General features: G+C 44.8%; 2 protein-coding genes across 6 annotated transcripts in view; one reads left to right on the plus strand and one right to left on the minus strand.

The window, feature by feature from the left end:
• FAR2 (fatty acyl-CoA reductase 2) overlaps positions 1-7,147 on the minus strand; it is a 214,413-nt gene extending 207,266 nt beyond the window's left edge. Inside the window, exons 1-2 of one of the 4 annotated variants that reach the window (XM_073315155.2) lie at positions 6,987-7,147; positions 1,857-1,956 (exon numbers count right to left, since the gene is read on the minus strand). In XM_073315155.2, the coding sequence (XP_073171256.2) occupies positions 1,857-1,956; positions 6,987-6,995 (109 nt within the window). In that variant the 5' untranslated portion in view covers positions 6,996-7,147. The other 3 variants (XM_073315146.2, XM_073315165.2, XM_073315183.2) reach the window with 3 other exon arrangements.
• A 4,581-nt stretch (positions 7,148-11,728) lies between these two features.
• On the plus strand, positions 11,729-13,129 carry LOC144930193 (uncharacterized). Of its 2 annotated transcripts, none has more exons than XM_078851472.1 (2): positions 11,729-12,219; positions 12,635-13,129. In XM_078851472.1, exons 1-2 carry the CDS (start codon positions 12,006-12,008, stop codon positions 12,793-12,795), a joined length of 375 nt encoding a protein of 124 aa, XP_078707598.1. In that variant the 5' UTR covers positions 11,729-12,005; the 3' UTR covers positions 12,796-13,129. The 2 variants fall into 2 exon arrangements, with proteins under 2 accessions (XP_078707598.1, XP_078707599.1); XM_078851473.1 differs by having other exon boundaries at positions 12,638-13,129.
• The last annotated feature ends 431 nt before the right edge of the window (positions 13,130-13,560 follow it).

Genomic DNA, 13,560 nt, shown 5'->3' on the forward strand with positions numbered 1-13,560 from the left:
ACTTCCAAGAAATATGTGAAGATGGGGAATTACATAACTGGAACCAAATATGCTGGAGCAACACTTGTGACTACAATGTCTGTGGAGAACAGTTTGCTGTAATACCAACATTCACCATACCTGTGAAAAGTGCAGTCTTTTCTATTTGAATATTTATACTGCACCCATCTCCATGGTATCTGCACCTCATTGTCATCTTGTAGCATTAATAGAGACAGCTGTAACAGCTCATTACAGTATAATATTAGACTGGCTCCAGGTCACTAAAACAAAGCTGGCTGCTAAAGCTTTCATTTCTTGCCATGTTACTTGGTAAGTAAGGCTAACCTATTAATAATAAGCTATGCTATATTTTAAACTAGAAACAAATACAAGAGAGTAAGAGGATAGGCATACGCTGTCACTGTAGTCATTCAGCCCTTGGCTTCTTTACTAAAGTGAAGTTACAGTCAAAGTCAACTACAGCCCTGGATTTTGTGATATGGGCAGCTGTGCATTAGGAGAACTGAGACCAACTCATTTCACATATGCCACCAAGAAGCCATTAAATGGAATCAAATTTTGGCTACTACCAACCGAGGCTCTGTATCCCATTATTAACCCTCCGATATATTCAACTCTGCAGCACACCATTTTATCAGTTGGTGTGCTTCCGCTAACAGAGAAAGGAAAAACAGTGACCCAAGTGTCTGGGTATAACATAGGAATCTCTTGGGATTCACTAAGGAGGACTATTGTAGGAATTAACCAAACAGTATTCAGCAGAGGTTACAGCACTCTTTTACAGATGCTGCAGTGAAAGTAAAGAACCTTTCATTCCTTTTACTGAAAGGCTTTGCAATTGTGTCAAGACAGGTAAAGCAAAAGGACACTGCCAATGTAGTTGGTCCCAAATTTAATTTTGGTGTCAGATGGCATTTTACACTAATATGGATAGAAAATGTTTCATGATTTTTTAATCCAAAAATGTATCTTTTTCTTTTATTTAATTTTTATTATTTATACTTCATACATCAGGGTGGGTAGTTATGATGAACTCTCTAAAAGTGCTGAGGTATACATTTGATATTAAAGACACTATAAATAATAAATTTGTTGTGCAATACAGCTTTATAAAAGAATTATAGTGGAGCTTGGGTTACCAGAAAACAAGAGGCTCCTACTTACAAACCTGGGTGCTTAAAGACAGGCTTCTAAGTCGATAGTAATTACCTAAATAAAAGTGGGCATACACCTCTGGAAATCAAGCCACTTTTATTTCAGGGTCTGAATACTGGCCAGGTTCTGATACCCCTACTCATGTTGATTGGTTCCTTATTCCTGAAATAGCCCTACTGAAGTCAACAGGACTAATCTGGAGTAAGGCCCAGATCCTCAAAGATATTTGAAGTCAATGGAAAGTTAGGCACCTAAATACCTTTGAGGAGCTGGACGTAAGGTACTACCTCATGTAATTGAGGGTATCAGAATCTGGTTCTATACATTTTAGCCTTGCTTCAGCAAAGCACTTAAGCCCTTGCTTAACTTCAGTGGGACTTCAGCACATGGTGAAGTGCTATGTTGAATGAGGTTCCTAATTGTAAGTACCACCCTTCCACACACTGAGTAGTACTTTATCCTGCAAGTTGTCCCATTAACTTCAAATCGGACTTCTTGAGGAATAAACTACTTCTCAGTGTACACAAGGACGACAGAATCAGGCATACATAATAAAAATAAAGTTCAATTCAGGAGAAGACTCTAATACACTATACATCCTACGCGCCTAGTTATTCCGCTTTGATTCCTGGCAAGTAGAAAATAAAAAGAGTGAGGTATGATCGCACAACTTGTGGAGGAGTAAGGGTGCTACTCACTGTGATCAAGGATGGAAGAATCTAGCCTTTTGTGATTATTCACCACTTGCATTCCCGATTCTATGCATGTATATTCGGGCGATTGTATGTACAGTTGAATCTTGTGAACAAGAGAGAGACAAAATTATATTATGTTTGAACATACTTGTAGTCAGATTACAGAAATTCTTGCCAAGCCTTCAATAGCGTCCAAGTGTTTTAATAAAACAAACTTAGTCAATGATTAAAGAAAATAATTCCCAGCACACCCATAATTACTCAATTGGAGACTAATTACATACTGTTCACTATTTACAGTGCAGAGACACCATTAAACATTATTTTTGATACCATGTTTTGTATAAAGGCATCACCCAATAGCTATTATCTTTTCTGAAGGGTCATCAGCAATTTGGAAGCACTAATTTGAAAAAAAATTTGTTGAAAAAAGTAGAAACAGGATAAAATGCTAACTCAGATGGTGTCAGAAAAAAGAGGAGTTACGTGCTTGGCAAAACACAAAAAGACTGGGGAAGGGGTAATATAATAAAAGACAGAAGATGCCCTCTGTTATAAATACTGCCTGTAATAGCAAAATGAAAATGAATCTGTGCCAGATGTGTCTGAAGGCCAGAGTTAGCCCTGAAGTGGCTACCATGTATTAAGCCATGTTGGAATTATGCCGGAGTCCACAGTGACAGAGCCCCAGTAGCCCAAACAGCAGCTCAGGTTCCCTCACAAAGAGGGATCAGACTAAGCCAGAGTGAAAACATCACTATGATCGTGTAGCTAATTTCTAAGGCCCTGATCCTCCATTCTTATGGGATAAGATACTATCCAGTGCAAGGCTGGCATCACTGGGCCAAAACCTTGCTTCTTACAGTGAGACTCCGACGGCCCTGATTCAGCATGCGCTTAAGTCCCATTGTAGATAAGCACATGCTTAGCATTTTTCTGAACTGGGTCAAAAATCCATAGAGCCAGAATGTAATACTATCATTTACATGACATAGCGAGACTGGCAGTAACCAGAGAGAGATCCAATGACTCTATTGCCTGGTAGGGGGAGTCACATGGGTTCCAATGAAGGTGATCAAATAGCAAGTGTGAAAAATCAGGACAGCTATGGGGGGTAATAGGTGGCTATATAAGACAAAGCCCTGAATATCAGGACTATCCCTATAAAACTGGGACCTCTGGTCACCCTAGTTCAGGGTCGGCAACCTTTAGCACCTGGACCCTCAGGGTAAAGCCACTGGCGGGCCGGGCCGGTTTATCTGAAGCCTCCGCAGGCATAGAGCCCCACAGCTCCCACTGGCCGGGAATGGCGAACCACGGCCAGTGGGAGCTGCGGGGCTCCGTGCCTGCGGATGCTCCAGTTAAACCAACTGGCCTGGCCCACCAGCAGCTTTACCCTGACGGGCCAGGTGCCAAAGGCTACTGATCCCTGCCCTAGTTCCAGTCCCTGCTCCATATCAGGCAGAGCAGGGATTTGAACCCAGGTGTCCCACATTCTGGGGGAGTGTCTAACTACTGGGCTATTGGGTAAAGTAGCAGTGAAGTGCATAAATCCCTTTGCAGATCTAGCCCTTGAGTCTAAGTGACTTTGGTGCTGTTGACAATTTTATTCACAGTGCCTAAAATGTTTAAACTCTTTGGCTAATCAAAAATGTGTGTGTCCAAATTCAGGCAGAGAGCACAGTGAACAGAATGCAGAATATTCAACTATCTCCCTGCTGTTTCCCCTAAGTCCAACATAGCCAAATAATATATGCACTGAAAATGCATTGTATCAAACAGATATCAATCAGAGACAGTGTCTCTGATCCCACTCCCACCACTTCCCAGCTCCACGCGCAGAGCCCAGCTCCCTAGTCACAGCTGGTTGCCTGATTCCCTCACTTCCATTCCAAATAGAAAATTATCTTTCCCCTTTATTTACATGATCATTTCCTTTTATGGATGAAAATAAATGGTCATTAAAGCAAATATACAAATAAAGGGGGGACATAATTTTCTATGTGGAATGCAGGTGGAAGGTCCATGTGACTAGGGAGACCAGACTGCATGCTGCGACCAGAGAACTGTGCTCTACAGCAGATCTAGAGACCAGTGGACCAGGGAGATAGGGAAGAGCTCTGCTGCTCGCTCCTGCTCCCCAACTCTTCTGCAGTAACCAATTCTGTCTCTCTACCTCACATCATCAATGGCACCTTACTCATTCCCCCATATCCATACCCCTTCTTTCCCCACAACACATAGTCTTCCTCCCTCATAGTCATTAAGCCCTGCAGATGAGTTCAACCCAAAGGGCTACCACAGGCCTGCCAGACCAAGGCTGACCTCTGAAAAATCACAAGAGGTTTCAGCAGAGTGATCTCTGTAGCAGAGATGCAAGGTAAAGGCCTGGTTGTCAGAGACCCACAACTCTCCTGGCCCTCTCTACAAGCCTATCAGCCTCTCTAGAGATTCACCTTGACCGACTCACATATTCTATCTACGCAATGTTTTTTTGTTTTGTTTTTTAAGTGTTCATTAAAACTTTTTAGCCACTGTGTTTTAAAAATATGTCTGGCTGAACTATCATCTGAATATGCAGGAGTGTTAAGTGTGGAGTTTGAGGGGAGTATGGTTGTTTAACTAAAGGAGTCCCCCATCCCACTGCCCAAAAATATAAAGAAAACACGGCAAAATTTCAAAAAGGGAGCATTTTCAAACATTGCTACTACATAAAATTGGTAAGTATCTTACTAAAACTTATTACATAGAACATGCAACACTAGAGAGACATTGTCAATTTTCGAGACTAAATTCAATCACTGAATTATATTAGAGAAAGGATTTAGACCAGTTTTAAGTGCAAATCTCAGTGCAACCTTACCTAAGAAATCACTATGATTACCCCTATGACAGAGGAGTCCTCTCTCTATTATATAGACATAGACACACACACACAGAGAAGCAATTTCCCTGTTTAGTAAGAACATTGCTTTACCCCTCTAGCAATAACAAACATAATCTATATTAGCTGCTAGCTACATTTCAGACACTACAGCTTCAGATAAAAGAGCCACAATGATATGTGCCTGTAACATCAATAATAACGTGCTCAGCCACTTGGGTGGAGCTGAGGAATCAAGAGTGCAGACAAATGCAGTAAACTGACTAGTCTGCAAAGGGAATATCATAACTTGTGATTTCTGATTGAAAAACTCATAAAAACTCATGAAGTTTGATACCTTTTGCGTCTGTTTATACGTCAGTTCCTTTTTGTTTTAACACCAATTCAAATGTCAGAACTGGGGTGAAATTTGGGGTATACAGAAAGCCTTTACAGCTATCACAAAATTACAATCTTAGTTATCAATTTATGTGCCTAATCTGCTCACCAAATTTCTGGGATTATAAAACAATCGGACGGAGCAATAGCTGTTCAATGTATTATTACAAAGATAAAGCTGTATCTGATAATTTCCGGCTCCTCTTCTCTAGTTAAATCCTTTAAAGACACAGAGGCAAATTCATTATGACTACACAAAAAAAGTTAGCACTTTAATTAGTTTATCAGCATGCATCTTCAAAGTGCTATACAAACACAGCACAAAGAGATGCCTCTTGTTCCTGAAAAATTGAAGATCATCTCAGATTTAGGAACAGTTAGGACCCCAATTTAAAATTAAGGATATGTCTTCATATTGAAAAACCTATGCTGTTTCCTGGAACTACCTTAGTTGCAATAAAATGTGAGCAGAAGTAGTGCTTGGGGGGATCAGAATTACACTTCCTCCCATGTATTAAAAATCTAAATAGTTGCATCCAAGCTGCGTGTTATATGCTGTTCTTTGTACTGACTGATGGGCAGAAAACAATTAAGGGGTGGGGAAGAAACCTGCAATTTTAAAAGCACCTTTAAAAAAAAAAAAAACACACACACACACTGGGTCTCCTCACTGCACCACAAAGTCTCTATTCCTCCCCAGAGCAAATCTTGTGAAACGGAGTGTGACTATCCGCTCATGGCATTCCTGTCCTCATTCATATGTCTGCACTTCATGTTCCACTCTCCCAAGGAGGAGCCCAAGCGACTACACGTGCGGGGGCTGGAGATGATCACTAGCCAGCCTAGGACAGACTCCTGTGCGATGGAGAGGCAGGTACCAGCACAGCCCCCGTTTCCATTGGCTTTGAAGCACCCTCGCGAGTCCCCAGTCCGGGCGTGTCTCTCGCTCTCTCTCTAAAGCTCGACGCTTACCCACTGTGCAAGTCAGCAGCGTCCTTGGGTTGCGGTTTGTGTCCTCCCAGCCCTCGCTCCCGCACGGCGCCCAACCCGAGTTGCCCCGGCCCCTTTCCCTCCCGGGCGCGCCCCGCTGCCCAAAGCAGCCCCACCCCAAGCCAGGCTCTCTCACTCCCGTCCTCCTCGCCTTCCCCGCGGCGGGGGGGCGAAAGGCAAAAGTCTCTGCTGGGCTGAAACCCGGACTGTCCCCGTTTTCCAGCGGGCTGTTACCTTCGTTACCGTTTCCGATCAATTCCCGGCTCCAAAACGCTTCCCTCACCTCCCCGCTCACAAGCAACTCTAGGCAAGGCGGGGGGCGGGGGCGCACAAAACCTCTTCCCTCCTCCTCCAGCCGCTGATCCTGTAGATCCGGCTTTGAGTCAGGAGGTGGCGGGGAAGAGTTGCCCTGCCTGGCGCTGCCTCCCGGAGGGCGCGCCGGGCGCAACCTTTGCGCGCGCACCCGCCCCTACCCGAAGGGAAGAGGCAGGCGGAGAGGCTGCGGACCCGCCCCGGCTGGGTTCTGCTCCCGTTTCTGGCCCCGGGGCTGGCATCAGCGTGCGCCGACCTGCCGTAGACACGCGCGGCGGCGGCGGCGGCGGCGGCTGCTTCCCGTTGATCCGAAGACAACAAAAGCGGCGGCGGGGCGGCAGCGGCTCCGCTCCCTGGCTCTGAATGAACTCTGGGCGCCCCCTCCTCCAGCCCGCCGGCGCACAGCCGCGCCTCATGCGAAGCAGCGGGGTCCCTGCAGCCTGTACGCGCCTCGCCCCACCTCTTCCCATGTGCCCCTGAGCCATGCCGCAGGGAGCCCCCCTCGGCAGTGGCGCTTTAAGGAAAGCGCAGGGATATTTGGGGTAGGCTGTTGCGACGTCTGTCCCTACCGTGAGCATGGATCTCCTCTGTCGGGCTTCCCTGGCTCTCGGATCGCCTTGGAACTTGGGAAGCAAAGACAGAAGCAAGGGGAGAGAGAGAAAAGGCGCGCTAGAGCTGCAGCTGCGCTTGCCTCGCCTTCCTGGCTGAGCAGCGCCTCCCTGCCTCTTCTATTATCATCATCATCATCTCACTTCTTACTCTTACATTCCAGCTTTCAGTAAAAGGAGGCGGCGGGGGGGGGGGCAGCCACGCTTGACAGAAAGGGACGGGAGCCGTCTGGTCTCCAGTACTCACACCAGGCGAAGGGAAACCATCAGGGATGGAGGGGAATTTAGCATGCTCTAAATTCATCCTGAACTGGCCCATGTAAAAGACTATTAGGCCTTGAATGCCTGGCTTTCTTGCTGGGGCACCATTTCAGATTTTTGGGGAGGGGGACTTGAACCTTCATTATAGGGGCTACTGAGGACCTGAAAACTCTAGGGGTTGGTTTGTTTGGTTTACAGATAACAGAAATTAGCTGACAGGAGCATTGTATCTAATTCCTATACAAAGAAAAAATTAAATAAATATTAGACCCACCCAGCTCTGATACAAACATCTTAGGATATCTTGTGTCAAGTCCCTTAAGGGACATTGGTTAGGTTTAAAATTGTAATGTATATTCTAACTCTGTTACTAACTCTTGACTACAAGGACTGAAACAATTGTAGAAAAAAATCAAGATCACTCTTTTGTGGTTCATCAAGCTTGAAATAGATAGTTAAACTTTTGGAAACATTGTACTAGGGCACCTACCTGGGGTGCTAGGGTTTACCTCACTACAAATAATAGACTACAAACTGACCTTAAACAGGAGTGAAATTGACACTTTCAAGTCACTTTCATGAAAAATGTTAAAAACCCCCAATGTTAAAAAATCATGAATCAGGCTCACCCAAAATCATGAGATTATGTAAAAATAATAGATTTGGTGTTCTTTTTATTTGTCATCTGCTTTTTGAGCCTTTAGGGTGCACTGTGGTCACATTTTGAAGCTTTCGCCACAGCCAGGAGGGTTAGAAATTTCATGTTTCTTTAAGAATGCAGGCTGAAATCATCACATATCCACTTGACTCCAGGAGCTGGGGCTTTAAGGAAAACAATAATTATTGTGCGACTCATGGCAAAATCATGAGTTGGCATCACTGTTTTCACTTCTGTTTAAAGACTAGCAGCGCTGGCCTTAGGCACAGGCAAACTGGGCGAAAGCCCAGGGCGCCATTATAAACAGGGTGTTTCTGGAGCAGGGGTGCTCCTCCCTCTGCTGGCGTCTGCAGCACCACAGCTCCTGCCCCCCCCCCCCCCACTCCCTGCCTTGGAGCTGCCCCTGGCCAGCTGCTGCTTGGAGCTTCCTGTTCGCTGTACGGGGCACTGACGTCAGGGTGGCCCCTGCCCCCCCCCATCCATGTACTCCATCTCCACAGAGCGGGTGTGGGGGGGACAACAGGGCTCACCAAGAGTGGGACGGAGCTGCTGGCAGCTGCTGCTGTGTCTGAAGGAGTGTTCCTTCAGACTGGTGAGTGCAGCTCTCTTAAAGGGGCACCGCGGGGTCTCTCACCCACTCCCCCAGGTCATGTACTCTGGCTCTTTCACACTCGCCCCCAATACATACTTATATTGTTGTTGTTACTTGTTGGTACTTCCTGCAGTGCAGATATATTCTCTGTAAGTGTATTCTTTCAAAATGCTAGGTTTCAGAATAACAGCCGTGTTAGTCTGTATTCGCAAAAAGAAAAGGAGTACTTGTGGCACCTTAGAGACTAACCAATTTATTTGAGCATAAGCTTTCGTGAGCTACAGCTCACTTCAGGTACTCCTTTTCTTTTTTCAAAGTGCTGTTATTTTAGTTTTTTTGACTGGTCTATGCATTTCATAATTGTATTTCTCTCTTAGGCTTAACTTTAATTCTTTGAGTAGTGAGTTCTAAAATGCCTAACCTGTCCTGGCTGGAGTAATTATCATTATTACTTTTATTATCATATTGTGCTTTGTCATTCATTATTTAAAGTGGTACAATCAAATAACAGTATCCTTCTAGAATGTAACTTTAGCTTGTACTAACCTTAGCAGTGCCAGTTTTAAAAACATTAGCTAAACACATAACTTTCGACACTGGGCAGATGAAGTTTGCTTATTTTCAAATTGTACTATTAGTTATATCTGTAAAATAACTGAAAATTTGCATGAAAATAAATGCAGTTCCAACTATGACACGAACAGCAGTGATAGAGTCACATGCTAGTGAGTCACATACATGATTGTGACAGTAAAGCTAAATGCCAAAATAATTAGAAAAATTAATTCCCTGTCTTAATAAAAAAGAAATAATGGCAATAACACAGTGTGTCTATTGGAGAAAGTAAGCAGATTTTATTTATTTTTATTTATCTCTACTAAAGATAGTGTACAAAGTATCAGACATGTGTTTCTGATATCTGTGTTAAAGCTCCAGAAATGATACCTCAAGGCTTGGGATTGAGAATATCTTGTTGTATTATCTCCTGATTGTTCTAAATTTACATATAAACTTTAAGTGTGGCTTTAATTGGAGTTTGTATATATTTTGTCTTTTTTATATAACAATTAGAGTGCTGCTGTCAGCTAATTCATAAGTTATTATCTGCAAAAACCCTAGAGTTTTCAGGTGCCTAAGTAGTCCCTGGAATCATGGTTAAAGTTTCCTTTCCTCTCCCACCCCCCAAAAAAATCTGAAATGGTGAGCCAGGAATGGCCAGAGGGATGCAGGAGAGCCCTGGGCTCTGGCAAAATGCAGCCAAGCACCAGGCACCACAAGCCACAACAGCAGTGCAGAAGTAAGGGTGGCATTACACCATCTACCAAAGACTAGTTACTTTCCACAAGGCTCTTAAACACAACACTACAGTAGCTGAGTTGCAGTTCTCACAGGAGAATATTTAAAACCAAATACCAAGAAAACTCCACATATTAAAGTGGAGAAAAAAATTGAAGCTTCTGGGGTATATCAGGGCCACTGCAGGCAGGAAAGGAAAATAAACAGGCACAGGAGCTCTGGGAAGCTCTACCTCTTGAAAGAAATTTGGAAGGTCAAATCTTCTAGTCCTTAAATCATGTAAAAATTCTATTGCCATCAGCACCTCCACTCAGATATTAACATGTGCTCAATAACTATACACTTCATACTTAAATATTTGAGCCATCTTATCCAGGGCTACACATCTTACACGCATTGGCTCGGGGACTACATTTTCTGACATATTCTGAGCAGTGCTGAGCACATAGATGGTGCCCAGTGAATAACACAAATCACAATAATAATCATCAACTTTACGGACCCTGTGAATGCAATTTCTGTTCTTTGTTCTGGAATTGTCCTGGACACAGCAGAAACCCTAAGAATAAGGCACAACAAGAATAAGGAAACACATCTGATATTTATCCAACACTTTCTCATTTCTTCCTTTTCTCGAACTCAGAACAAAAAATGACAAAACAAAAAGGTTTTCAATTAAAATGTAAAATTGCACAGCAGCCATTTCTCTACAACCCAGCAGGGGGCAGAACCTGCCACCCCCTGGGCGTTAAGTGATCTCTTCTCATCTACTTCTTATTATCTCTCTTTCTTTCTTCATCCTTCCTGACCTCTGTGCTGCTTTTCATGCTGTCAAGCACTACATCCTTCTCAATCACCTCAGACTCTTTGCTGGAGTCTCAGAGAACTGGCCTCCTTCGTTTTGCTCCCATCTATCAGAGTCCTCTTTCTCTGCAGCATGCAGCAGAGAGAGAGGCTGGTCCAGTGGATAGGGAGATAGCCCTGAGAGACCTGGGAGACTCCCACAACGGACGTCCTATCTGACCTCAAGCCAGTGCCTCAGGGACGGAGTTTCAAAGTCTTTTAGGCACCCAAAGATGTAGCTAGGTATCTAGTGGGGTTTACAAAGCACCTAACTTTCCAGGTATTTTTGAAAATCCCACTAGGTGCCTAAATATCTTTAAAAATCTGGCCTTTAGTCTCTCTGTGCCTCAGTGTCCCATCTGTACAATGGGGATAACAGCACTACTCTACCTCAACAAGGGGCTGTGAGGAGAAATAGGTTAGACAGTGTGAGGTACTTAGATAATATGGTGATGGGGACCACATAAGCACACAAGTAGAGTGGGAACTTCTCTTTACCACTGCTATTACTTCCCTGGGTTTGGGACCCTTCTTTTCAACTATGCCCCTCAAATCCCCCTCTTTTCTGAATGTAACCTTGGCTCAGAGGACTTGGCTGTATTTCTTCTGAGCCCTTGTCTACAATACAGAGTTTTGTCGACAAAAGCTGCCTTTTGTCAACAAAACAGTGAATGCATACACACTGAGATGTGACTTCTGATGGCAAAAATGGCCTGTTTTAGCAACAAAATAAAGTTACTCCAAAGAGAGACATAAGGCTTTTTGTGCAAAATTTTTTGTTGACAAAGTGCCAGTATAGACACAACGTTTGATTTCATTGCTTTAATTGGCCTCCAGGAGGTGTCCCGCAATGCCCATTCTGACCACTGTGGTCAGCAGTTTGAACTCCACTGCCCTGCAGCCAGGTAAACAACCATCCACCCCTACCCGTTAGAAGACGTGAATTTTTGAAATCCCATTTCCTGTGAGCTCAGCGTAGAAAAGTCTCATTGCATCTTCCCAGGTGATCATGGCTTATCGCAGCAAACACTCTCTTGCTTGGACCACTGCGGAACTGCTGGATCTGATCAGTATATGGGGAGAGAAGTCTGTGCAGTCCCAGCTGTGCTCCAGTTGTAGGAAGTTTGATACCTACCGGCAGATTTCTCAAGGCTTGTGCAAAAAGGGCTATGATCGGGACATGCTGCAGTGCAGAGTGAAGATAAAGGAGCTGAGGCAGGCATACCAGAAGGCAAGGGAGGCAAACTGTAGCTCTGATGCTGCACCTAAGACCTGCTAGTTCTATAAGGAGCTGGACGCTATCCTTGGTGGCAATCCCACCTCCACTGCCATGGATACTTCGGTGGGCCTGGAGGTGGTGGAAAGGGGACCTAACCTGGGGGACGAAATCATTGATGAAGAGGTGAAGTTAGACAACAATGTGGAGCTCCCGGCAGGGTCGCCCGGTGGGGCAGGCAGCCAGGAACTGTTCTCCACTCCGGAGGCGTCTAGCCAGTCTCAGCAGTTGCTCTCCGACGAGCAAGAAGCAGGAGAGGAGATGCCTGGTAAGTGGCTGTGGTTTGTGTTGTGCAGAGGTGGGTTCGGGGTATAGAAATGTGGGAGGCTGGTTGTGTTTCCATGAGCTGGACATTTCCTGTGTAGCTAATCAGTATGGCAGAACAGGGTGTTGATGCACAGCGAGATCTCATGGGAATCTTCCAGAGAGATCTCTAGGAAAGTTTCCTGGAGGTACTCGGCAATTGTCTGCCGAAGATTTCTTGGAAGAGCTGCTTTCTTCCTTGGCCCATTGTCGGAAACTTTCCCGTGCCATTTGGCAATCACTTGTGCAGGGACCAAAGTGGCACAAAGGCAAGCAGCAGCATCGGGATCAGGGTAGACGCCACAAGCATGTAGTAGATGTTTCAATACTGAGCGAGAACTTAACAATTGTGCTTCTGTACATTGTTCCCTGTGCTTCAGCAGATCTGGCTTTGAGGAACACTCCACATACACTGGCCGAGCATCTCTGCCAGATAAGAAAGCACCCAAGACGAAGCAAAGACAACATGATCCGGGAGGTACTGCACTTCTCCAAAGCAGAGAAAGGGGAACGCAAGGAGTGGAAGGAGGCCGAAAGCTAGGACAGAAAAGAAAATCAGGAGTTTAAGGATGCTACTGAGCAGATGATTAAAGTCGTGGAGGAGCAAACACAGATGCTAAAGTCCTTAATAATGCTCCAGACTGAGCAGATGCATGCCTGCCTTCCCCTGCAGCACACTCAGAACTCTTTTCCATGCCTCCCCTGCCCCTGATTCCGCCCTCAGAGTCCCTGCTGCTTTCCGGGACTTCTCGGTTTTCCCTTCACTCCACCCCCTCAGACAACTTTTAAAATCATTGCTGAACCTACACATAGCTCTGAAAGTCTGCCCTTCCCTGGTACCTCCTTTCCCACCAAGCATTTTTGTGTGTCTGTGTTGTTTCTTGTGCAATAAAAACAGTTTTTGAACGGTAACTCATCTTTATTTGTTTTCTACAAATTGAGATAGCAGGCACTAACAAGACACACATAGACAGTTTAATCATTTGCTTACTGGAATGTAAGGCCCCAAATTTCAGCGTTACTTCCTATGAAAACTACATGCAATGTAACATCGCAGCACCAATCACAGAGAAATTGCTTCTCATTTTTATTAGTGCTTCTCATTTTCAAAGTGTTGCCTCAAAGCCTTCCTGATTCAAATTGCTCCCCTCTGGGCCCCTCTGATAACCCTGGTATCTGGCTGTTCAAAATCAGCAGCCAAGCGGTTTGCCTCAACACTCCACCCCTGAGCAAACCTTTCACCCTTAGCTTCACAAAGATTATGCAGAGCACAGCAGGCAGCTATGACCATGGGGATATTATCCTC

The sequence above is a fragment of the Lepidochelys kempii genome, chromosome 1, assembly GCF_965140285.1.
Source record: "Lepidochelys kempii isolate rLepKem1 chromosome 1, rLepKem1.hap1, whole genome shotgun sequence".
Taxonomy (NCBI): Eukaryota; Metazoa; Chordata; order Testudines; family Cheloniidae; genus Lepidochelys; species Lepidochelys kempii.

What these genes read in the sequence shown, in the direction of transcription:
- LOC144930193 (XM_078851472.1), top strand. Translation starts at nt 12,006, where the DNA reads ATGGATACTTCGGTGGGCCTGGAGGTGGTGGAAAGGGGACCTAACCTG. An exon ending in AGCAGGAGAGGAGATGCCTG is followed by an intron (nt 12,220 to 12,634) that starts GTAAGTGGCTGT and finishes CCTGTGCTTCAG; the next exon opens with CAGATCTGGCTTTGAGGAAC.